This window comes from Mirounga leonina, unplaced genomic scaffold (genome assembly GCF_011800145.1).
Source record: "Mirounga leonina isolate KUSES-001 unplaced genomic scaffold, KU_Mleo_1.0 Mir_99, whole genome shotgun sequence".
NCBI lineage: Eukaryota > Metazoa > Chordata > Mammalia > Carnivora > Phocidae > Mirounga > Mirounga leonina.
The window spans coordinates 7,162,178-7,188,401 of NW_023270971.1; the positions used below are offsets into that span (position 1 = coordinate 7,162,178).

Sequence of the window (26,224 nt, forward strand, 5' to 3'; positions counted from 1 at the left end):
CATGACTACTGGGTATTTACCCCAAAGATACAAAAGTAGGGATCCGAAAGGGTACGTGCACCCGATGTTTATAGCAGCAGTGTCCACAATAGCCAAACTGTGGAAAGAGCCAAGATGTCCATTGACAGATGAATGGATAAAGAAGATGTGGTATATATATACAATGGAATATTATACAGCCATCAAAAGGAATGAGATCTTGCCATTTGCAATGACGTGGATGGAACTGAAGGGTATTATGCTGAGTGAAATAAGTCAAACAGAGAAAGACATGTATCATCTGACCTCACTGATATGAGGAATTCTTAATCTCAGGAAACAAACTGAGGGTTGCTGGAGTGGGGGGTGGGGTGGGAGGGATGGGGTGACTGGGTGATAGACACTGGGGAGGGTATGTGTTCTGGTAAGTGCTGTGAATTGTGCAAGACTGTTGAATCTCAGATCTGTACCTCTGAAACAAATAATGCAATATATGTTAAGGGAAAAAAAAAAGGTAGCAGGAGGGGAAGAATGAAGCGGGGGAAATCGGAGGGGTAGATGAACCATGAGAGAAGATGGACTCTGAAAAACAAACTGAGGGTTCTAGAGGGGAGGGGGGTGGGAGGATGGGTTAGCCTGGTGATGGGTATTGAGGAGGGCACGTTCTGCATGGAGCACTGGGTGTTATGCACAAACAATGAATCATGGAACACTACATCTAAAACTAATGATGTAATGTATGGGGATTAACATAACAATAAAAATTAAAAAAAAAAAAAAAGATCTACCAGCATGGCATCATAGCGACTTCTCTGCCATTCAGTGGGCCCTGAGGCCTGGATCCCAGCCTAGCGTGGGGGTTGGGAGATTCTTCCTTGGATGCTCTTACTATCTTGGCCCTACCAGCGGTGGCTCCTTCTTGTATCTGCTGTTTTTATTTTCTTTAGAGTTCTCTTTACTTGTTACTAGCCAATCCCTCATTATCCCAGACTCATTATAAGCTTTAAACTGCTTGTTCAAGTTATGGCGTGGTTTCTCTCTCCTGATTAGACCCACACTGATACAGGGAGTGACCACAAGCTGCCTACTTCAGTTTAGAGAAGAGGCTAATGGATCCACCCTTGGCCTAGGTTCAGGGAACAGGAAATGGAAGGGATAAATCTAGGCCAGGACCAGTCACTGACTCACACTGACTGGCCCTGAATGAGGAGGCCCACCTCCAGCATGGTGAGTGGAAGGAGCATGGAAATGAGAGCCTGTCTTAGTCTGCTCAGGCTGCTATAACAAAATATCACAGACTGGGTGGCTTAAACAACATTTATTTCTCACAGTTCTCACAGTTCTGGAGGCCGGAAAGTCAAGGTCAAAGTGCTGGCTGATTTGGTTCTTGGTGAGATTTTTCTTCCTGGCTTGCAGATGGCTGCGTTCTTGCTATGTCCTCACATGGCAGAGAGAGCTGGCTCTGTTATCTCTTCCTCCTTTTATAAGGGCACCAAACCTATTGGATTAGGGCCCCACTCTTAAGACCCCAGTTAACCTTTATCAACTCCTCAAAGGCCCATCTCCAAACACAGTCACGTTGGAAGTTAGGGCCTCAACATTTCAGTCCATATACACCATACAGAGCCACACAGACCAGAGTTTGGATTTTAGCCCTATCATTTGCCAGCTGTATAACCTTGGGCAGATTACTTTCTCTCTCTAAGCCTTAATACCCTCACTTAGAGAACAGGGATAGTTAAGGTGACTATACAATTTTTTATCCAAGCCTTCTGAGAGTGAAAGGGGATGCCAGGACAGTAGGCAAATACCATGACTGTCACAGGCAAACCAGGACACATGGGTTCCTTAAAGACACCTATTGTGTGGTATTATTGGTAAGAATATATATGATACTGTATGCAAACTCCCTAGCACATTATTTGGCACAGGGTGGGCATCAAAAAATATTAGAATTCTTCTAATTGCTGGAATCACTCCTGGCCTCCCTGGCCCTGGCTCCTCCCCTACCAGCAAAATGCTCATCCCTTAACCCTTCACACCTTTTTCCCACCTGCCAGGCATTTCCTTAGGTCAAGTGAAGGCAAGGCTCAACATTTTGGTAGCACTGGGCACAACTGTGTACTGGGACTGGGAAAGCAAGATCACTGCAGAGGGATACGGGGTGGGGGGCATTAAAGGAAAAGGAAAGGTAGAGAATTGGGGAAGAGGGGAGGTGAAGCAGAGAGAGAGCACAACTTCATGAGAGGCAGCGTTATGGAAACTCATTAGATATGACAAATGAAGAGAGGAAAATATGCAGGATTATAGTTCCTGTATGTAAATATCCGCATAAATTCCAGTTATTTACTTACAAATAAGCCTGAAATGAACTACAGCAAGTGTTATAGAAGTTATCTGGAATGCATGCAGGATTACAGGCTCCCAATGTACACACCATTTTAAAAATTTCGATAGCACAAAAGGGTGTACAGGGAAAAGTCTCCCTCCTACCCTGACTACCCCTTTTTAAACAAAAGGCGACTATACAGAATTTTGCACCTTGCTTTCCTTGTTTTACAAAATATTGTAGAGCTTATTCTTTAATTGTACATATCCCCCTCATTCTTTTTAATGATACCTAATGCTATATTATTCAGTTGTACCATAATTTATTTAACCAGGCCCTATGGCAGAAACCATTGGTTGGCTAATCCAGTGCTCATTCCCAGCCTTTTTACTCTTGCTACTGTAGAAGCCAGATCCCTAAGAACCCTCAATATTTGCTTTCCCATCTTCCCTTGCAGCCAAGTGTGCCCATATGATGTGGCTCTGGCCAGTGAGTCAGAAGCAGAAGTCTGCTACAATGTTTCTGGAAAGCTCTTGCTTTCTTCAGGGGAACAGATACCACTTCTTTCCCCTTGCTGTGGAGAATACTGACGTGATATCTAGAGTACAATCATGAGGGAAACGCCAAGAGAATCACAGAGATGCTGGTTCTGTGTGTTCAGCTGCAGCTTGCCTGCAGACTGGTTGGCTGAGAAATGTAAGCCCCTCTTAATTTCAGCGACCGCTACTCAGACTTTCTGGTACTTGCTCCTGACACATTCTTGATACAGTCCCCCACTTATAGACATACATGTGGCTTCCAATCTTTTAATGCTAATGATGATGATGTAATGACAGTCCGTATACATAGATCTTTGCTTAAAAGTTTACGTAGAATAAATTCCTACTGTGGAATAGCTATTCATTTTCAATTTTGATAGGTCAGATTGCCTCTCAAAGAAGATTTATTAACTATGTTTTCATATCTTCAGATCTACGTGTACTACCCTGACCCATTCCAATATTATAGGTGATTTTTAGTTCTGTTTTTCTACTTCTCTTTGCCATATTTTCTATAATAAATATGTATTAGGAATCACAGAGAACAATATTTTTAAAAACAGAATTCCGGAATTCCGAGTTCCAGACTACCCAGCAGTCTCCTTAGTAGCCTTGTAAACTTGGGTAAGTCAGTTTATCACTAAACCAGTGGGCTTGGGAAATGGGCCCTTTCTGGCTGAGAGTGCTGGTGTGAGGATAGTAGTCATGTGCAGACGACAGGCTCACAGACAAGGGGGTGGTGCCTTCTCCCTGGTATGCCCTACCCTGGACCCCACCTACTGGAGTGACCCTTCTGTAGATGCTGGGTCAAGCTTTGCAAAGAAAGGCCTTTGTAGCTGTTGTCTACTCCCTCCAGAACGCCAAGGGGCTGTTTGTTGTGTTATAACGCAGGTGCACGCTGCTGCCTCATTGCTTTATCTGCCAAGGAACTCTCAGCTCGGGATCAAAGGTTCTGAGCTGAAAGGGCCTTCAGAGAAGCCCATGCAAGGGAAGAGGGGGGCTGCAAAGCACAAGGGCTTGGGGTGCAGGCCTCGCCCAGGCAGCCTGGCACCAGACGGAGATGCAGCTTGGGTGAAGCTGGTCTGCAAGCATATTTTATTTAGTTCCTAGTGCGCTCAAAATATTTTTTGATTAGTTGACGACATTTACAAACACGGAGTTTGGTTGCACAACAGCGTGAATGTACTTTTAATGCCACAGAATTGTACACTTAAAAATGGTTAAAATGGTAAATTTTACGTTCTGTATATTTTACTCCAATTTAAAATCTATTTGTAGACTGACATGTAAATGTAGTTGTTCCTTTAAGACCAAGCAAAGCATTTTTTAAAGAAAAGTATTTTTATGAATAATAAAAATTCCAAATAGTTTAAAAAAAGAATAAATCCAACTATAGTCCTCTTGTTCTTTTTTTTTTTTAAGATTTTATTTATTTGACAGCACACGAGCAGGGGGGGCAGCAGAGGGAGAGGGAGAAGCAGGTTCTTGGCTGAGCAGGGAGCCCGGTGCGGGGCTCGATCCCAGGACCCCGGGGATCATGACCTGAGCCGAAGGCAGATGCTTAACCGACTGAGCCACCCAGGCGCCCCAACTATAGTCCTCATAGAAAGAATATTTTCATTATAAAATATTTAAAGGTGAGAGCCAAAGGGCGTCTGGGTGGCTCAGTCGGTTGAAAGACCCATTCTGGGTTTCAGCTCAGGTCATGATCTCAGGGCGGTGAGATCGAGCCCCACATCAAGCTCCGTGCTGGGCATGGAGTCTGCCTGAGATCCTCCCTCTTCCTCTGTCCCTGCCCCCACTCGTGTGCATGCTCTCTCTCTCCAAAACAAACAAACAAACAAACCCAAATAAATAAAGTGAGGACCAAACACTTTTATACCATTAATAAAATGTTAAAAAAGAACAGTGTTAATCCAGATTTTGAGTGTCTGCTAAAACACTGGAAAATCTAGAAACTTATCTGTAACTGGCAAGAAAGGCCTGGTAATGCTATGGCAACAAACCATCACAAAACCTCAATGGCTTAAAACAACAGATTTCCTTCTTGTTTATGTCATATGACCATTGCAGTTTGGGCGGTTTGGAGGATTGGCTCTGTGCAAATGATTTTTGCTCAGCGACCCAGGTTGAGGGAGATTCCCCAAGCGGAATGATATTGAGTACGGGGGCTAGTGTGGGGAGGGAAGACCTCAGCAAATAATCACTAACTCCAAAGACTTCTCTTCCTGGAAAAGGTATGTGTCACTTCTGCTCACGTTGTGTTGGCCAAAGCAGGGCATGTGGTCATGCCTGTCTATAAGGGCGCAGGACAGAATAATCCTGCCAGGCACCTAGAAGGAGGGGAAACAGCTATGTCAGAAAACAATACAATACGTCATCAAAATGAAAAGAACAGCATAGGGAATACAGTCAATAATATTGTAATAATGTTATATGGTGACAGATGGTGAGAACATTTTTCATGGTGAGTATTGATTAATGTATAGAATTGTTGAAGCCCCAGGTGGTACACCTGAAATCAATATAATATTGCCTGTCAATTATACTTCGATTAAAAAAAAAAAATATATATATATATATACACAAATGACTACTCAGGACTCTTCAGATAAGGCATGAGCTCTTTGGGCCACCACAGTACCCAGGACTCCTTGGGGTGCTCCCAACACTGCAGCCAAAGATCAGAGGACATGTGTCATGCTGTCCTCTGGCTCCTTTATTCTCTGTCAGACTTCTCCAGGCATCAGGGACTTAAAGCTGTGTTTAATGAGAGATACTACACAAACCTGTGTTCAATTCCTGGCTGTTTTAGGCAATAAACCTCTCCGAACCTCAGTTTCCTTCCCTGTAAGATAAAGATAATAATTAGACCTATCTCAATAATTAGCATTATTGTGAGAAAGAAGACAATTTTCATAAAATGTTCAGTTCAGGGCCTGGTATATAATAAGTACTCACAAGCCACTCTTAGGGTTATGCCAGGTTACTTTTTTTTTTTTTTAAGATTTTATTAGAGAGAGAGAGAGAGCAGGGGGAGGGACAGATGGAGAGGGAGAGAGAGAATCTCAAGCAGACGCTGCACTGAGCAAGGAGCCCAATACGGGGCTCGATCTCACAATCCTGAGAATCATGACCTGAGCCGAGATCAAGAGTCTAATGCTTAACTGACTGAGCCACCCAGGTGGCCCCCCAGTTACTTTTTAAATTATATAATACGTGGAAAGTTTTTTTTTTTTTAAAGATTTATTTATTTATTTATTTATTTGAGAGGGAGAGAGGGAGGGAGCATGAGCAGGGGGAGAGGCAGAGGCAGAGGGAGAAGCAGGCTCCCCGCTGAGCAGGGAGCCTGATGCGGGGCTCCATCCCAGGACCCCGGGATCATGACCTGAGCTGAAGGCAGATGCTTAACCAACTGAGCCACCCAGGCACCCCTACATGGAAAGTTTAATGTAAAAATTTTTAAACAATCCAGATAAAGTGAAAGTTTCCTTCAAACTCCCATTATCCATGTCTTCCACAGAGGAAGTAACTACTATCAGATTGCTGTACAGACTTTTTAAATTTTATTTTTATTTTTTTTAAAGATTTTATCTTTTGGGAGAGAGAGTGAGCACAAGCCAGGAAGACAGGCAGAGGGAGAGGGAGAAGCAGATTCCCCGCTGAGCAGAGAGCTCAACTTGGGGCTCAATCCCAGGACCCTGGGATCATGACCTGAACCGAGGGCAAACGCTCAACCAACTGAGCCACCCAGGTGCCCCAATTGCTGTACATTCTTTTGAGACCTTGTTCTGTGGTTTCACAAACACTGATAAACACATATGCATATATTGTTTTTGGTATTTTTTAAAGCATGCATGACATACTGTACATAATTTGTAAGATGCTCTTTTTAATAAACTACATGCTCTGGGGATTTATGTTATATATGGGTACTATTGTAATATGTGTTTTAAAATTTTTTAAATCCTGCAGATTACTAGGATTTGCTATGGATCCCAGAATTCTCAAATCACCTGGAAAGCTGTCTCTGTAGCATTACCTGATGGTATGCTTGAGGACATGAAAGTATATTCCAGGCTTTCAGGCATTTCTGAGGAGGCCAAACCCCTTTTTTCACTTGGGGCTATATTCTTCTTCCCTGGTCAGTATTGACAAATAGGTAAATGAACATGGGCTTGAAGTCAGAGAGTCCTAGTTTCCAGCCCCAGCTGTGTGACCTTGGGCTAGTTGCTTACCCTCTCTGAGCCTGTTTCTGAGAAATGAGAAATATGGTTGTTGTCAACATTAAATGAGATCATCTTTATAGAGAATATTCACAAGGTTGCCTGGCTCATGGCCAGTATTCCATAGAGTTTCAGGAAGGTGATGTTGGCAGACAGTCAATGCCAAAAAGAAGAAATCCAATTAGGCACGTGTTTCTATGCCAGTAAAGGGTCTCTTTAGATTTTTGTATGGTAAGGAGCAAAAGGAAAAGATGTTAGTAGTCTGGTAGGCAGGCTGATTAAAACTTTGATGCTTCGGGACGCCTGGGTGGCTCAGTCGTTGGGTGTCTACCTTCCGCTCCGGTCATGGTCCCAGGGTCCTGGGATTGAGCCCCACATCAGGTGCCCTGCTCCCCGGGAAGCCTGCTTCTCCCTCTCCCACTCCCCCTGCTTGTGATCCCTCTCTCACTGTGTCTCTCTCTGTCAAATAAGTAAATAAAATCTTTAAAAAAAAAAAAACTTTGATGCTTCATTTTCAAAATCCCTCATATACCTAAAGGGATAATTTTTTTTAATTCTACTTTATTTTTATTAAAGATTTTATTTTTAAGTAGTCTTTACACTCAACATGGGGCTCTAACTCACAACCCTGAGATCTAGAGTCACAGGTTCTACCTACTGAGCCAGCCAGGTGCACCTATTTTATTTTAATTCCGCAGTAGTTAACAACGGTGTTGTATTAGTTTCAGGTGTACAATATAGTGATTCAGCAAATCTATATATTACTCAGTGCTCATTAAGGTAAGTGTACTCTTAATCCCTATCCTGTTTGTTTTTTAAAGATCAAAGTTTCCATATTTGTAGTTCCTTTTTTTAAAAGATTTTATTTATTTGACAGAGAGAGACACAGCGAGAGAGAGAGAGAGAGAGAGAGAGAGAGAGAGAGAGAGCGAGAGGGAACACAAGCGGGGGAGTGGGAGAGGGAGAAGCAGGCTCTCCACTGAGCGGGAGCCCGATGTGGGACTCGATCCCAGGACCCTGGGATCATGACCTGAGCTGAAGGCAGATGCTTCAGGACTGAGCCACCCAGGCGCCCCATATTTGTAGTTCCTACCCTTAACATCTACACTTAACATTGAATTTCTTTTGAAAAATAATACATGCACATGTTAAAAAAAATTATCAGTATCAAAACGTACTTTGGATGAATGAAAACTAAGCTGTTCTCCTACCCTGGCCCAAGTTCACCTCCTTGTTAGCAATCATTAACAGTTTGACTCCTTCTGGGCATGACCTGGGCATGCACAGCAAAACCATCCAGGAATGTGCAGAGATAACTAGAGCAATACAGTATATCTTAATAGAAATAATTGCCCCATGGCATCGCTCCCCCTTTTTTACTCTTTCCATGATTCTGCACTTTGCAGATTGCTCTGTAACTGTACACATAGATCTGCCTCATTTTCTCTATGGTTGTATGACAGTCCCCTGTAAGAGTAGTTCCATATAGCTCCATATGTGGGTCGTTTCCTGTGTCTTTCTAGTACAAGCAGTGCTGTCATGAATGTTATTACACTAGATCTTTGTTCACAGGTGAGAGTTTAATGGTTAAAGACATACACAGGCAAGTATTTTTAAGCATCCTGCATAAATGATTAGCTATGTTTGGAAAACACTGATCAAGTTGATATTCTTAGGATTATTCCTTACCTAATATTCCCCGCCCCCCAACCCCTGCCCCCACCACTAAACTGTGTTTTCTGGGGTCTTGGCCATGTTTCTTCCTACCCTGATTCTCATAGCTTTGGGGAGAATTGGCAGAAAGAGAAGGGGGTGAAGTAGTGTACAGGAGAGGTTTGCAGACTTTGCTTGTCAGTGGAGAGAAAGATCAGCAGGAGGCTAGGGACTCTCTCCTACATGACCCAGGAAGCCAGATCAGGGTCTCTCAGCTTTGGCACTGCTGAATTTTCGCCTGGAAAATCCTTCGCATGGCAGGGGTGTGGGGAGGGTGGAGGGTGTCTCTCCTGTGCACCTGTGCCTCCCTGGCCTCTGCCCACTAGATGCCTGTAGTCCCTCTACCCAGTTGTGACTGAAGCCATAAGTCTCCTGGGGGGAAAATCTCCCCTGACTCCCCTGCCTTAGAAACAGTGCTCCAGACGATTCATTGGTGATAAATTACTCACTGAACATATACAACGTATCTAGCACCTGGGGCCTAAGGGTTTTATGATCTGAGTGGGGAAGCTACCACAGAATGTCAACTTGCCCTTTCCCATGGAAGACAGCAATGGCCACGTGAGGGTTCTTGTCCACGTTCCCTCTCTGGTAATCTAATACCCCTTCCTTTCTTTCTACCTCCCGTTACGCAACACAGTACATGAACACAGTCTCATTGTACAACTTCAAATAATACATTATCCTAATCACTCCCAACCTAGGGGATTCTCTTGGAGGAATAACTATTGTTTTAAATTTAGAACTCTTCCTATGCACTTACATATTGATTTTAACATACAGAAATCAGGAGTTTCTTGCTTTTTTAACCTAAATGGGAATTCACTGTATATTTTGTTGAACTTGATATTTTTCAATTAATCCAAATAACAAACGGAAACCCGTGCATATCTGTATAATTCTACCTCATTATTTTTTATTTTTTTTTTAGAAGATTTCATTTATTTATTTGACAGAGACACAGCGAGAGAGGGAACACAAGCAGGGGGAATGGAAGAGGGAGAAGCAGGCTTCCCGTGGATCCCAGGACTCTGGGATCACCACCTGAGCTGAAGGCAGATGCTTAATGACTGAGCCACCCAGACGCCCCTACCTCATTCTTCTTTAAACTGCTGCATGGTATTCCATATTATATGCACATCACTGGTTAATCAGTTTGCCAGTTGATGAGCAATTACATTTTCAGTTTTTAAGTATTTTTTTTATAAAGATTTTATTTATTCATTTGAGAGAGAAACAGAGCACAAGCAGGGGGAGAGGTAGAGGGAGAAGGAGAAGCAAACTCCCCACTGAGCTGGGAGCTGGACATGGGGCTCCATCCCAGGACCTGGAGATCAGGACCCGGGCCGAGGGCAGACGCTTAACCATCTGAGCCACCCAGGTGCCCCACTTTTTAAGTATTCTAACAAAGCTGACAATGCTGCAGTTGCAAGTGACGGTATACACTTCTTTGTTAAAAAAAAAAGGTGTGGCCATATACCGAGGTACTATTATTGATTTGGGTGATATACACAATATTAATAGTGATTGCCAAATAGCCTCACAAAAAGAGCAGTTATCACTTAAAATTCGCTCCAAATGTGATTAAGAATAGCCCTGACTCTCATCATAAGCCATTTGGGTTAAATTACCAATCTGTAAATTTTAAAGTTTTGCAAGTCTGCTCTCATTAGCATTTCAATTTCGAAAGTCGTCTTGTTAAAGGAAATCTCTGAGTCCAGCCTTTAAGAACCCTTCCAGGGGCTCTTCTCTGACGTCAGAATAAACTCCAAATGCCTTAGCAAAGCCGACCCGATCCTGGGTGTGGGTGTGGGTGTGGGTGTGGGTGTCCTTACTCTAGAAAACTTCAGTGGATTCTCTCCTCTGGGTTGAGTTCCATCCGATGCCTTTTTAGCCCCAGACGCTTAGTCCCAGACGCCTGCCTTTGCGGGGCTCCCGGCATCCAGATCATCTCTGATCCCAGCCCTTAAGAGGAGTTTCATAAATGTTGAATGAGCTGGGCCGATGGGGCAGTGGGACCTGGGGGGCCAGAAGCACGCTCTCACCAGGCTCCTGGGGGCGGCCGCGAGTCTCGTCTCGGGCCAGTCCCCGCGCAGGGAATGAGAAGGGACGCGCCCGGGTCCCAACAGGCTGCTGCCGGCGCCCCTTCTCCCCCAATAGAGACGCTCCAGGTGCTTCATTCCCAAATTCTCTGCAAAACTTAACGGGAGATCACATGCCTGGAATGAGAACCGACCGAGGCATCTGTGTATTTCCTTACAAAATGCTCATGGTGACCAACAGAGGGCCCAATAAAACACCTAGAGACGTGGACAGGACCGGGCTGGTGCGCCACTTAGCCTCTGAAGTGCTTCGGGAAACCTCTGGGGTGTCCGTGTAGGAGTGTGACAAACTACCTTTTAAAGACCTAACGACGCGGGGCGCCTGCGTGGCTGAGTTGTTAAGCGTCTGCCTTCGGCTTGGGTCATGATCTCAGGGTCCTGGAATCGAGCCCCGCATCGGGCTCCCTACTCCGCGGGAAGCCTGCTTCTCCCTCTCCCACTCCCCCTGCTTTTGTTCCCTCTCTCGCTGTTTCTATGTCAAATAAATAAAAATTAAAAAAAAAAAGACATAACGACACGAAAGCAGCGCCCACACCCCCAGCTATCGGAACACTAAATGGCAATGGTGGTGACGCACAGGATGTTGCATTAAGGACCAACCAGAGTGGAGACTTTACAGACTACGGTTCCTTGGCAGCAACAGAAGGGGAAGACCTCTGCGAGCTCCCACCAGCCGGCCATCCGGCCAGCCCGCTGCAGCACTTGCCACGAACAGCAGGGTAGAAATCTCTGTTCTCAAACTCAACAGCACTTTTCAGTGCGGCCTTTTTACACGATCTTAGGTACACGACGGGCGCTACTTTCCCCTCTCGCTTTCTCTTAAACTGTTGTCCGACAATAGTGCTAATGGTGAGAGCCAGCAAGTGCCCTTAGGCGGCCGCCTGGAAATAAAAAAGTTGCTATAAGAAGAAGAAAAAAAAAAAAAAAACTAAACAACGGGAACTTTCCCAGTTGGTTTCCCTGGTATTAAACAGTGCAGAAAAGGCGGGAGAGGGGCCTCAGGGGCTAGACCCAACAAGTGAGGGAAAAAAAGTAAAGAGGACGGAAGCCAGGGACAGAAGAGCCTCTGAACCTCCCCAGAGGGCACGGCGGCCCTGGGGCTCGGTCTCCTTGGCGCAGTCCAACCCCCGCGTCAATCAGATCTTTCCCGCTTTGCGATTGGCCAGGGGCTCCCTTGGCCTCCCTGGCGCCCACCCCCTAGTTGCTTGGGGTTTACTTCCCCAAAGTACACGGGCCCCACCTTGTGGAGCAACCGCTCCTGTATGGAAAAAGGATCTCCGCCCAAGGGAACACATTTTAACGAATGGGAGCGGCCCCACGCATTTATTGGCTGCTATGGGTATCGGTCAAAGAAGTTCCCACCTTCTTTTCCGACGTACCTTTAAGTCATTGGTCTATCTCAGTGCCAATCCGTTACTAGGGAAACGAGATCCTCACAGTCTCATAGGCATGAGTCAAAGCCAATCAAGAGCCACGCCTTCATCCTGAGTCAGTACCCAATTGCTGCTCGAAGAGCCCAGAGGACGCAGTCGGGATTGGTCACCAGCCTGCTCGACCTGGCCGCAACATGTTAGGCTGAGTCGCAGTTATATAGACCGGCGACGGAGCACGCGTGTGTGCGGACGCAGTTGCGTGAGGTGGTTTTGCCTTCTGCCGTACTGTGGAGCAAAGCTTGTTCCTCTCCCGCTCAGCCGCGCAGGTACGCCGGGGTGTGGGCGGGGCGGGGCGGCCCAGGGACGAAGACGAGCTGGGACGCTTGTGAGACAGAGAAGTCGCAGCGGCGGCGGCAGTGGCCACCGCGCGAGGCGTGTACCCTACCCCCCCCCCCCCAACGGCCGCAGGCGGGCGCACGGGCGCGTGGAGTTTCCCCGCCCCCTCTCGCCGCGCTCCCACCGGCCGGCGCGCGTGGCCGTGGCCGCGTCCGCCGCGTGCGCGTGCCACGCCCAACGGCCGCGCGGGGGGAGAGCGAGCCGCGGCCGCCGCCCGGGCCCCAGGGCGATCTCGGGAACCCGGGGCCCCGCGCGGCCCGCTCGCCGGCCTTTCCCGCCCGTCTCCCTCCCCGCCCCCCGCGCGCCCGCAGAGCCTTTTCTGCCCGGGCGAGAGGCTCCAGCGTGGCCCGGACCGGAGGAGGCTTTTATTTAGCGGCGGGGGCGACACGAAAACCCGAGGAGGTTTTGGCTCGGGAAGCAGAAGTGCTGCTCCCGGGATTTACAGGGAGTAAAGGGGGAGCAGCGAAGGCACGGGTAATGAGTGGAAGTAATAATTACTGTTTTTTCTGAGCCCTCGCTGTGTGCCAGGCACTGTGCTGAGCGACTTGTGTGGCTCTCCGGTACTCCCACAACGGTCCGGTGAGGTAGGTACGGCGATTTTCCTTTTTGCAGTGGATTCGGACGCCCAGAGGTGCAGAGATGTGGTCACAGGCACGCCGACGGTAAGGGACAGGTATCGGGTGGAACCCAGGCCGTGTGACTGCTAGGCCCCCAGCCTGTTTCCGTCCTTGTGCCAGCGCCCTGCGGCCTCAGCCCGGAGAGGCCAGCTGCTGGGCGGAGTGCGGCGGTATTTGTGCTTGAGCCACTTGTCGGCTTCCAGGGAGACGCGGCTTGGAAGTGGGATTGTGACAAAGGACACCAAGGGCTTTGGGCTTCCTTTCTACGAGTGTTCGCACGGAAAGCTGATGGATGTGCCGCCTTCAGAGCTTTCGGAAAAGTAGAGAAAAGGCGAATAAGTGCAAACGAATGTGGACGGTGTTCCTCCTCCGATTTAATACTCAAGAGCGCGATGGTGGGAAATTCCTGGCAGCCGCGAGTTTTAGGCTCAGCTCTTAGACCCTGAAACCTTTTTTCGTCTTTTCTTTACCGGGGCAGACTTTTGAGAAAGACCTTCGGGAAGATAGTTTCACTTCCTCGTTTTGTAGTTGGAGAAAAATGCGGGTCAGAGCGATGAGTTTCAGATTTCTCCTGCATGTGTGAGTTGAAATGTGAAGTGAGAATGGAAAGGATGGTGCCCAGTTACAATATAAATTTAACCTCTGGAGCTTATGCTAGGTGAATTACGGGTGATTGAGGTGTGTTGGAAATCTTGCCCTTAGGGCAGTCGGGATCTTCTGTGGATGAAAGCCTCTCTACATTCAGTTCACTTGTTTCGCGTTTACTGTTAGGCTCCTATGTATGTGGAAGATACCTTCGAAGACGAGCATATATTTGCGATTTTTAAAAGCCAGTATGCTCCCTTGCTTTAGAAAATCGTTGCAGGTCCAGACCATTACTTGACATCACAAATGTCTCTACTTGAGATAAAACTAGTAAGTTTTGGCACTAGCTCTTCTGAATTTTGCTTGGAATGGCTTTCAACCTTCTATTACAGCCTTTAGTCTTTTAAGAAGTTATTGCAGTCAGAGGGAATACAAAATTTCCATCCTTGCAAGTAAATTAAAAAACTACAAGGAAGCTTAATATTTGTGTTTCCATTTACCCAGTACTTGCCATGTTTCTTAACAAAGTAGCAATAGATAAAGGATCAAAATATTGTATGGCCCAAGTTCTTCAGTTGGTGTTGCCATAAATAACTGATTGCTTTAGAATATAACACTGTTTTACTTAGAACGTGCCTTCATATAGCAATTCTAGTTTATTTAGATGGCGTTACCTTACTGAATTCGCATTTTAGGTTTAAAATTTTAAAACATAGTGACAACATTTAAACTTGGCATTCCACCTAATGGTGTTATTCCCCGGAGTAAAATGTATCAGAATGAAATTTTCTTGTGCATTGAGGATTTTGATTCCCTTTCAAATATTTCTTAGCCTGTTCTTTCCCTCAGGCGAATGGTTATCCGTTGGGTAGGAATATGAAAACTGGTATTTTACAATTGGTAGCCTGGCGTATCTCTTGTGCATGCATTTATTAAGAACAAATGAAGCAGATTGTAATAATGTAAGACTGGTGTGCCTTTCTTCTGCCCAGCCAAGTCAGATTACTTTTGTTATTGTTAAATCCTTTCTAAGTTTTTGTACTTCTAACGGGTAGAAAAGTAGGCAGTTCTTTGTTCTTTGCTGTTCTCAACTGACAGTCTGCTAAGGGTGCATCAGAAGAGTTGGTAATGTTTCTTGCTGACCTATTTCGCAGTAGTTCTTTTTTCTTGTAATTTTCACTATTTTAGTACTTTGCCTTGAAAGTAAAAGGTAAAGGTTAAAGTTTTTATAGGTTTGTGAATTGTGTATGGTTCTTAGAATGGATGGGGCAATGTTAAAGGATGAAATTTAATATAAAGCCTGAATTTGTGACAAACCAGTTTTTTTTTGCAGTTTAATACAATTACCTCTTTGATCTTTCAACATTTTGTAATTAGATTTTTTTAAATGATATTTTAGAATTCAGATATGCATTATATGTTCATTTGCAAAGGGAGAGAATTGTTGGAGTAGGTGGGTTGAAAAAGTGTGCACTGACCCCCCCCCCCTCAAGTTAACAGCTAGTGGGAAAAACCTTTAGTTGCAACACTGTCCTTCCAGCAGTGGAGTTAAATTTAGACTCAGCAGTTGTAATCTCACTTGTAGTTGGTGATCACACTGGTGTTAATTAGGTTTATATGTTTTTAAATCTCAAAAATCAGCTTTTTCCTTTTTTTATTTAAGCATTTTTGGACACCCTGTTTGTCCTTGGTGGGGAAAGCTGAATTGCAAGCCAGGTGATAATGGTAAAGAGCTAGGAATAATCTGCACATGAAGAGGGGGCTTTATAAAACAGAAAATCAAAAAATTTCACAGGTTGTGGCCTTAATAAATGTCTTTAGATGACTTTGATAGATTTCTGCTTTTGTCCTCTGGCAGTCAATCATGTAATATTGTTAGCTGTTCAGCTTGCTGTGTTTCAGTTATTTAATAATTATTTTTTAGAGATTTATTTGTTTTAGAGAGTGCGAGTGAGGTGGGGGGAGGGGCAGAGGAGAGAGTCGCAAGGAGACTCCACAGTGAGTGGAGCCCCATTTAGGCTTGATCTCACAATCCTGAGATCAGGACCTGAGCCCAAACCGGAGAGTCAGCCGCTTAACTGAGCCACCCAGGTGCCCCAGGTATTTAATAATTATTAAAGTAAATTTTAGGGGCGCCTGGGTGGCTCAGTTGTTAAGCGTCTGCCTTCGGCTCAGGTCATGATCCCAGGGTCCTGGGATCGAGCCCCGCATCAGGCTCCCTGCTCAGCGGGAAGCCTGCTTCTCCCTCTCCCACTCCCCCTGCTGTGTTCCCTCTCTCTCGCTGTCTCTCTCTCTCTCTGTCAAATAAAATCTTTAAAGTAAATGTTAGAGATGGTTCAGAGAAAGGGGCTTCCTAGATGGGACAGACTTCTACTTTGTAGGGATGTCATCCTTGGTGGCTGTTAATTTAAGTGGCTATGTAACGGCATCATTGTGTATTTGTATAGCTCTTTTATGTTCTAGTGTTTTTGTTTATAAAGAGAACTGAAGCTCTGAAACCCAAATAGTTGTCTAAATTATTTTGTAAAGTTTGTGTATCTACTAGGGGACTGTAGACCATTATTTGCTAGCTATTTCCTTATTCAAAAAAGTTCGAAAGATTCAGAATTTGGAAGGTATATGAGTGTGACTACTTTTCAGGCTTTTTTAGGCTGTGCCTCGAGTATAGCCTATGTGGATTCTCTGAGCTTGCTCAGTACTGGCTCATCTATATATGGAGGCATGGAATTTTTATTCTTTGGGTTGTAATCCAGTGTTATCTAACTTACTTTGCTTTTTTACTTATTTTATTGCTCACACAGTTCCATTTTTGGCCCTTGTGTCCTTTTAATGGTCCCCCGTTTTTGTTTTTTTTTCTTTTTAAGCATTTTCTTTATCGGGCATTTAAGGCTCACCTTGTATTTTGCCTTTCCCAGCCCTAGAGTCAACTGTTTCTCCAAGGAGCTACCACAAAGAATTTTGAAGGGAAGTGACAGGTGGTAAATGTGAATAGTTTAGAAAATAGATTGAACAGTGATGGTGATACAAGCGAGTGCATAGGCAAGGGGGAAGGACAGAGGGACAAGCAGACTCCCTGCTGAGCAGAGAGCCTGACTCCCAGACTCTTGGGGCTCAATCCCAGGACCCTGAGATTATGACCTGAGCTGAAGTCAGACAGTCAACTGAGCCACCCAGGCACCGCATTGAGTTAAATTTTAATATGTGATATATGAAGTGAGGTTCATTTTCTTCCCTATATATGGATGTGTAATTGTTCCACCATTTGTTGACCAGAGTATCCTTTTTCTGTTGAATTATCTGCACTTAATGTTGAAAATCCCAGTTGTCCATTTATGTGTGGTATATTTCATAACTATTCTGTTCCGTGGATCTATTTGTTTTTACACCTAGACTATTTTAAAAATAAATGGCAATATCTGATGTTTTTATGTATACTAAAAACACTTCTAAACATGTTGAAGAACATACAGTACATATTCAGCAACTGACTTTTCATTTTAATATTGTTTTTGAGATCTATTTCATGCTGACTTTGACTGCTATAAATAGGATGACTTTATGTCTTGGTTTCCCAGGGACAGTCCTAATTCACTCCAGTTAACCTGACATAATTACAAATAGTACAGCTTTTTAATCTTTTTAAGTGCCTCATATAATTATCTTAGATACAGGTTTGAATGATATGCATAAAGTGCAACTTAGTCCATCTCCTGTTTGACAGACACATAGGTTGTTTTAGATTTTAGATATAAGGTAGCAGTTAATTTCTCAGTTTATGTCTTATGTACATGGGTGAGTTGCTGTGTATAAATCTAGAAGGGAATTGCTAGATTCATTGGAACATTTTGGATTTTATTAGATAACTGCAGAATTGTTCTTCACTGTGGTGGGAGCAGTTGACACTCCCTTCAGTTTCACAGGTCCTCTTTTCCCAACTTCCTTGCCAGTGTTTGATACTGACTGATAATGTATACTTTATAAGATTTTATTTATTTATTTGCAAGAGAGAGACAGAGAGCCCTAGCTGGGAGGAGAGGGAGAATCAGGCTCCCCATTGAGCAGGGAGCCATAGTATCAGGACCCTGAAATCATGACCTGAGCTGAAGGCAGATGCTTAACCAACTGAGTCACCCAGGCGGCCCATATATTGACTGGTATTTTAATACTTCGGGGAATTTTCCGTGAGAAGTGATAGATTTTATCTTTTTAATTTTTTTTTTTTTTTAAGATTTTATTTATTTTTTGACAGACAGTGAGAGAGGGAACAGAAGCAGGGGGAGAGGCAGAGGGAGAAGCAGGCTTCCCGCTCAACGGGGATCCCGATGCGGGGCTCGATCCCAAGACCCTGGGATCATGATCTGAGCCAAAGGCAGACGCTTAATGACTGAGCCACCCAGGCACCCCTAAAATTTATTTTTATTTTTATTTTTTTATTTTTTTTAAAGATTTTATTTATTTGACAGAGAGAGACATAGCGAGAGCAGGAACACAAGTGGGGGAAGTGGGAAAGGGAGAAGCAGGCTTCCCTGCGGTGCAGGGAGCCCGATGTGGGGCTCGATCCCAGGACCCTGGGATCACGACCTGAGCCGAAGGCAGACGGTTAACGACTGAGCCACCCAGGCGCCCCCCCTAAAATTTATTTTTAAGGATTTATTTATTTAGAGCATATGCAAGTGCAAGGGAGTGGCAGAAGGAGAGGGACAAAGAATCTCAAGCAGACTCTGCACTTAGTGGGAGACCGCACTTAGTGGGAGACCGACTCCAGGCTGGATCCTGTGACCCCGAGATCATTGATTTTGCCAGAGTAAGCTCTACTATTAATTCAGGTGGATTATGGTTGCCCTTCATGCTTCCCTGCTCTTGGAACATAAATGCTCACAGCTTTTTAGACTCAGTTATAGGAAGCCCATTTAACATTCTTCGTGAACTTCAGCAAAATTATTGATGGAAATTTCTTTAAAGTTGTCATGCAGTCTAGTAACTTGGGATTAAGTAGACATTTTGAAATTTGAGTATTTCAGAAATCTGAAAAAAAAATCAGTGATTGTGTTCATCTGTGAGAGATCGTTGACATTTCCATTGAATGTTTTTTAGAATATTTATTGATGATGTTATGTGCTTTTCAAAAAATAGGTAAGAAAAGGATGAGAATTACACTTTTCATTCCATGTAGGCAACTAATCATTGTTGCCGCAAATTTTTTTTTTTCTGTACTGTACCTTAATCACGCTTTCATTGTTTGCTCGGAGGGATCTGAATGCCAACACAAAATGGTACTGTTGGAAAAATGATAGTATTACAAGCCAAAAGTGAATTCTTTCCTAAAGTTGGAAAACTTGAATAAAGTATTCTGATACAACCCTTTCAAAAAGGAAAGTAAATAGATATTTAAGACCAATTTGAAGGTGAAACTAAGAACTTTTTAGGAGAATGCTTAGCTCTTAGACCTTAGCCCTGAAAGTTCTGAGAAAGTAACCAAATGGGGCACCTGGGTGGCTCAGTCGGTTAAGCTTCTGCCTTCGGCTCAGGTCATGATCCCAGGGTCCTGGGATCAAGCCCTCCATCGGGCTCCCTGCTCAGCAGGGAGCCTGCTTCTCTCCCTCTGCCTACCTCTCCGCCTGCTTGTGCGCTCTCTCTCTTCTCAGTCAAATAAATAAAATCTTAAAAAAAATAAGGTCAACCTAGAAGTTCTCTGAAAAATTAGTGTTACATTAAGTGCTTGGGCGTCTATAATCCAAGGTACTCTGTACACAAATTCTTACAGGAATCCTATATTTTAGTACTGCTAGCAGAGTACTTAAATAGTCTTCTGGGGACAGAGAAGGGTGGAATGTGGAAATGCTTTCTTTAGAGTTAGTTAATAATTATACTAATAGTAATAACAGCTGACATTCAGTGCTTGCTATTTAATAGACAATTCTTAAGTTATTTCAGTTTTATAGATGAGAGAACTGGGGGCACAGATTGTTACTACCCCAGGAGCATAGCAAGTGAATGATGTGGGAGAATTTTTCACAGTGAGAATTGGTTAAAGAAAATTTGGGGGGGGTTCTTTTTATTGCATCTCAAATACTTTCTCACTGTTCTAAACTAGAGCACTCAGTTTTAGATTTGCCTTAGACTTGGATGGTTCAATGAAAACTGGTAAACTGAAGGTAATGTTTAGTATCTTTCCCTCCTTAAGGATTTCTTTTTCTTTTTTTAATTTTATTTATTTAGGGAGAGTGCGCACAGGCACTTGCAAGCAGGGGGAGGGGAAGGGCAGAGGGAGAGAATCTCAAGCGACCCCGCACTGAGTGGGGAGCCTGATGCCGACCTTGATCTCACGACTCTGAGATCATGACCTGAGCCAAAATCAAGAGTTGGATGCTTAACCGACTGAGCCACCCAAGCACCCCTGAAAGCATTTTTTATATAGAATTTTGGAGGCATAATTTACAAATGATGCAATTATAGAATATAAGGATTCACCTTGAAAAGTCTATTGTATATTTATAATCATTACCCTGAGAAACAGTTGACCCTTGAACAAGAGGAGTTTGAACTCTGGGTCCACTTGTACATGGATTTTTTTTTTTTTTTTTTAAGATTTTATTTATTTGACAGAGAGAGACACAGCGAGAGAGGGAATACAAGCAGGGGGAGTGGGAGAGGGAGAAGCAGGCGTCCTGCCAAGCAGGGAGCCTGATGACCTGAGTCGAAGGCAGATGCTTAATGACTGAGCCACCCAGGTGCTCCTGGATCTTTTTTTTTTTAAATAATACAGAATGGTGCTGGAAATGTGTTGTCTCTTTATGATTTTCTTAATATTTTCATTTCTCTAGCTTTATTGTAAGAATACAGTATATAATACATATACAAAATATGTATCTTTTGACTGTCACTGGTAAGGCTTCTGGTCAGCAGTAGGGTATTAAGTTTTTGGGGAGTCAAAAGTTATATGGATTTTCAACTGTGGGTGTGATGGGTGTCTGCCCCTAAGTTAGGGGATGGTATTTAAGGGTCAGCTTTACATACAGTTCTCTAACCCCTCTCCCTCTCCAACCCCCTCTCCCAGTTTCCCTATGGGCCTTTCCAGTCACCTCCCTCTCAGGCAAGTACTTTCTCATTTGTAACACCTTAGGTTAATTTTCTCTTGGGCCTTTTCTTAGTCATTAAAGAAACAGTGTTGTGTCTGTTATCTTAATCTAACTTCTGAAAAACCTGACAAATGGATCATCAGAAATCCATTTTTGCTTGTATAAAATTCTAATCTTTGTGTGCGAATGTTGAATGAAAGAAAACTACTTCTAGGGGCGCCTGGGTGGCTCAGTTGTTAAGTGTCTGCCTCTGCCTTCTGCTCAGGTCATGGTCCCAGGGTCCTGGGATCAAGCCCCACATCGGGCTCTCTGCTCCACAGGAAGCCTGCTTCTCTCTCTCCCACTCTCCCTGCCTGTGTTCCCTCTCTGGCTCTGTCTCTCTCTGTCAAAGAAATAAAATCTTTTTTTTTTTTTTTAAAGATTTTATTTCTTTGACAGAGAGAGACACAGTGAGAGAGGGAACACAAGTAGGGGGAGAGGGAGAAGCAGGCTTCCCGCTGAGCAGGGAGCCCGATGTGGGGCTTGATCCCAGGACCCTGGGATCATGACCTGAGCCGAAGGCAGATGCTTAACGACTGAGCCCCAGGAAATAAAATCTTTAAAAAAAAAAAAAGAAAAAAAATATTTCTATTCTTTGTCAGACACAAGTTTTTGGGGCTAGAAAGTTACATAAGAAATGGTCTCTAAAGAAACATTTAGGAAGAAGCTTGCATTCTTTTTTCAAAATGTTTTATCTGACCTTGACTAATGTAGAATTCTTGAAATTTTTGGCTGTTTTAATTTAGAAATCAGTCTTTTTTTTTTTTTTTAGCAGTGAAACAATAGTTTTTTAAATCTTTTTTATTTTTAAAGATTTTTTTATTTTATTATTTATATGACAGAGAGAGAGAGCAAGCGAGAGAGGGAATACAAACAGGGCAGAGTGGGAGAGGGGAGAAGCAGGCTTCCCGCTGAAAAGGGAGACCGATGTGGGGCTCGATCCCAGGACCCCGGGATCATGACTTGAGCTGAAGGCAGATGCTTAACGACTGAGCCACCCAGGTGCCCCTATAGTTTCTTTTTAATAAAATGCTGTACATATTTAGTCACATGGAATGTTACTCTTTTTCAGTTTTATTGATATGTAATTGACAGGATTATTTTATTATTTTTTTGACAGGAATATTCTTTTTATTTTATTTTATTTATTTATTTTTTTAAACAATCTTTTTTTTTTTTTTAAAGATTTTATTTATTTATTTTGAGAGAGAGAATGAGAGACAGAGAGCATGAGATGGGGGAGGGTCAGAGGGAGAAGCAGACTCCCTGCTGAGCAGGGAGCCCTATGCGGGACTCGATCCCGGGACTCCAGGATCATGACCTGAGCCGAAGGCAGTCGCTTAACCAACTGAGCCACCCAGGCGCCCAGGAATATTCTTTTTAAATAGTGCTACCATTTGCCTTCGAATTCATTGGTCCATATTATAGAAGAGCTAAAAGGAGAGACTTTAAGAGCCAGGGCTTCTACTTTAATGGAATCATAAAGTGCTTGTAGTATAAGTGTAAGCCTTAGGAGGCTGCAAGGGTATTTGAGGCAGCGCTGATGACTGACATTAAAACTTATAACTTGAGTAGCAGACTACTGAAAATTTGGTTTCACCATAGCTATTGCATGTTTCTCAAGTTGAAAATTTCAACCCCAAATAAAGTACCATCTATTTGGAAAAAAATAAAAAATGCTAATTGAGAACCTAAAATATTGAATTCTATTAAACCATTAAGATAATAAAATATTGGAAACTTGATAAATGATACGGGTTTTAGTATTGGTTTCAGAATTAATAACTGTTAAGAAAAGTCCACAAATGAGGGGCTCCTGGGTGGCTCAGTTGTTCAGCGTCTGCCTTCAGCTCAGGTCATGATCCCGGGGTCCTGGGATCGAGCCCCGCATCAGGGTCCCTGCTCAGTGGGAAGCCTGCCTCTCCTTTTGCCACTCCCCCTGCTTGTGTTCCCTCTCTTGTTATGTCTCTCTCTGTCAAATAAATAAAACCTTTAAAAAAAGAAAAATCCACAAATGAGATGAAGATCAATTTAGCATATAAATGTTTAGGTTTACTTTTTTCTTGGCTTTAGGGGGACCTGAAATAAAATATTTATAATGGTATAATCAAACCAATAATGATCTTTCTTTATTCTTTTAATTTGAATTATATAGGTAATCTCGAAGAATGGGAAAAGAGAAGTTCTAGAGGTCTACAGATTAAAATTTTTCTTACCTTTGATATATAATCTAGAGGATTTTTATTATATTGCATAGGAATATTGGATGAGGAAGTAGTATTTGGTAAAATGATTTTTAGTAATTTATCTTATAATGAGACTACTTGGCAGTATCAGAGAATGCAGTTAGGTTGATAATACTGGCCTCATAATGACATTTGTAATATTGACTGGGAAATAAGAACAGGTAGTACTCAAGAGAAGCGAGTGCAACTAGAATAGAAAAATAGGGGTTTACTTAATGTGTATTGTTTTCTTTGATTTATCTATCCTGTTGTGTAGATTCCCTTTAAAAGATTGCTTTTTTTTTTAATTGTGCAATGTTTAGCATTTTTTTTTAAAATTTTTTAAAAAAATTTATTTATTTGACAGAGAGAGACACAGTGAGAGAGGGAACACAAGCAGGGGCGGTGGGAGAGGGAGAAGCAGGCTTCCTGCGGAGCAGGGAGCCCGATGCGGGGCTCGATCCCAGGACCTCAGGATCATGACCTGAGCCAAAGGCAGACGCTTAACGACAGAGCCACCCAGATGTTAGTGATTTTTGAAGAGAGTAGCTAAGTCCTTTTAAGAAAGGAAAATTTATACGGAAACTAATATATAAAAAAGTGCAGTTCTGGTTTAAATGAAGGAATGGGATATATTAAAAACTTGAAAATCGCAGGCTAGATGACTGTTAATATTTTCTGGTGTCCAACTGTAACTTTGAAGTTCTGGAAAATTTAGGATCATTAAGAACATATGAAATTCGGTTTTTTTTTTGGAGTATGAGCCACGGAAGAAAGAGAACAATTTCTCATTCTGCATTAGTCTAAGTACATTAGTTTAAGACTTAAGATCCAGATTCTTGTTATTGATGCTCTCTTAACCATACCTGCAGGTAAACTACTCTCCAGTATGACTGGGAAGGTATTATTGATCTAGTGCCTGCAATCTGGAGAAAATACAGACCGGCCTTGAACTAATTTCTTAGGTTTTGGTGAAGAATAATGCAGATGCACTAGATAAGGATAAATAAATCTCCACAAATTGTTCAGAATGGACCAGTCTGTTTTGCCCATCCTTTGAGGAAACTGAAATAAAATTTCTTGCCTTTTATACTGTAATTGATCTGTTCATGTCTCTCCGTTTGCCTGTGTGTTTAACTTCAGGATGATTTTATCTCCTCAAATGAAAAGTTGGATTATCTCATGGCAAATATTTTTTCCAAAAAGTTTTATTTTGTTAATAACTGACAGTAATTGAGGACTTACTGTGTGCCAGCTGCCTTTCTTAATACACAAAGATACTAAAGATACTAACTTTAAATCATCATGATTTTGGGGCACCTGGGTGGCTGAGTCGTTAAGTGTCTACCTTCAGCTCAGGTCATGATCCAGGGTCCTGGGATCGAGCCCCACATCGGGATCCCTGCTCGGCGGGAAGCCTGCTTCTCCAAGACTCTCCCACTCCCCCTGCTCGTGTTCCCTCTCTCGCTGTGTCTCTCTCTGTCAAATAAATAAATAAGCTCTTAAAAAAAAAAAATCATGATTTTGAGGTGCTGAGATCATTTTGTTGAGTAAAAACATTGTGTTTAGTTCACCCATTTTCAGATTATTTTTGGTTTCATCATAAAGTAAGCTTAAAATTTTTAGGTTTTGTGGTTCTCTGTTAAAGATACAAAAAATTTTCCTGATTTAGTTTGACTAAAAATGTGATCATATGTGCCTGTATGTCAAAGCTTATCACCCTTGAATCTAATATTGCCACAAATAAGAATGTGTTTGGGAATCTTAGAACTGGAACACTCTTGAGTTTAAAAATAGAGAAGTTATGATAGGGTGCATGCTGGAAATATGTACCTTTGACGTTCTTATATTCATTTTAAAGAAATTGACTGTTGGGAATAATGAATTCTTTATCGGCAGTCCCCTCTGCCCCAATTCATCTCCTTGCAATAAATTTGACTAAAAATCTCACCTGATCTGTGTGGGGTTTATTTGTTCTTAGGGTCTTTATTTTTTAAAACCAAGAACTGTTGACGTGCCTTGTCTTACTTTGAGTTGGTTTTAGTTGAATGATTCAGTTTTCTCCCCTGCTGCTTTTCCCCCTTGTACTTGATATTTCAGGTTGAACATATTTGACTTTTTTTCCCCCAGGTTGAATTGACCAAAGCAATGGTTATGGAGAAGCCTAGTCCCCTGCTGGTCGGGCGGGAATTTGTGAGACAGTATTACACGCTGCTGAACCAGGCCCCAGACATGCTACACAGGTAAAACATCGTTTTTTATCCTGCATCTAAAGTTTTTTTTAGCATGTAGGTACTTAATACTTTAGAACCTCTTATGCATCATGCACCTTGTAGGGTTGTTGCATATAGTGCTTGGTACATAAGAACCAGTGAATGATTTCTGTTAAAATTTTAATTCTATTTTTAAGATTTTTAAAGATTTATTTATTTGAGAGATCGTGCGCGTGCACATGGCACTAGCAGGGGGAGGCGCGTGCACATGGCGCTAGCAGGGGGAGGTGCTGAGTGTCCAGCCCATGGTAGGACTATCCCACAACCCTGAGATCATGACCTGAGCTGAAATCAAGAGTCAGATGCTTAATTGAGCCACCCAGGTGTCCCTAAAATTGTAATTTTAAGTAGAATATACAAGTAGGGGGCGCCTGGGTGGCTCAGTTGTTAAGCGACTGCCTTCAGCTCAGGTCGTAATCCTAGGGTCCTGGGATCGAGCCCCGCATCGGGCTCCCTGCTCAGCGGGAAGGTTTCTCCCTCTGCCTCTCCCTCTGTCTCTCCCTCTGCTCATGTGCTCTCTCTCTATCTCTGTGTCTCAAATGAATAAATAAAATCTTTAAAAAAAAATGTGTTGAAGACTATTCCCGTAATAATATTTTTGTGGTGTTGTGCTTTTAAAAATTGGGGAAACTTCAGTGGAAATGGTATAGGCTTTTAAATTGAGTTTATGAAATAAACATGGAAAGCTTTAGTAAAAACCATGTTTACAATTGTTCTCTGTATATGCAAACATTTTTTACCTACTGTCT

At 43.1% G+C, this 26,224-nt stretch overlaps 1 protein-coding gene across 4 annotated transcripts in view; it reads left to right on the plus strand.

Annotated features, from left to right (window-relative positions):
* The first annotated feature begins 12,485 nt into the window (after window positions 1–12,485).
* LOC118006814 (ras GTPase-activating protein-binding protein 1) overlaps window positions 12,486–26,224 on the plus strand; it is a 31,980-nt gene continuing 18,241 nt past the window's right edge. The window contains exons 1-2 of one of the 4 annotated variants that reach the window (XM_034999615.1): window positions 12,486–12,587; window positions 25,333–25,445. In XM_034999615.1, coding sequence (XP_034855506.1) covers window positions 25,351–25,445 — 95 coding nt within the window. In that variant the 5' untranslated portion in view covers window positions 12,486–12,587; window positions 25,333–25,350. Of the gene's footprint in view, window positions 12,588–12,955; window positions 13,242–13,267; window positions 13,320–20,744; window positions 20,953–25,332; window positions 25,446–26,224 lie in introns of those variants that run through there. The other 3 variants (XM_034999616.1, XM_034999617.1, XM_034999618.1) reach the window with 3 other exon arrangements.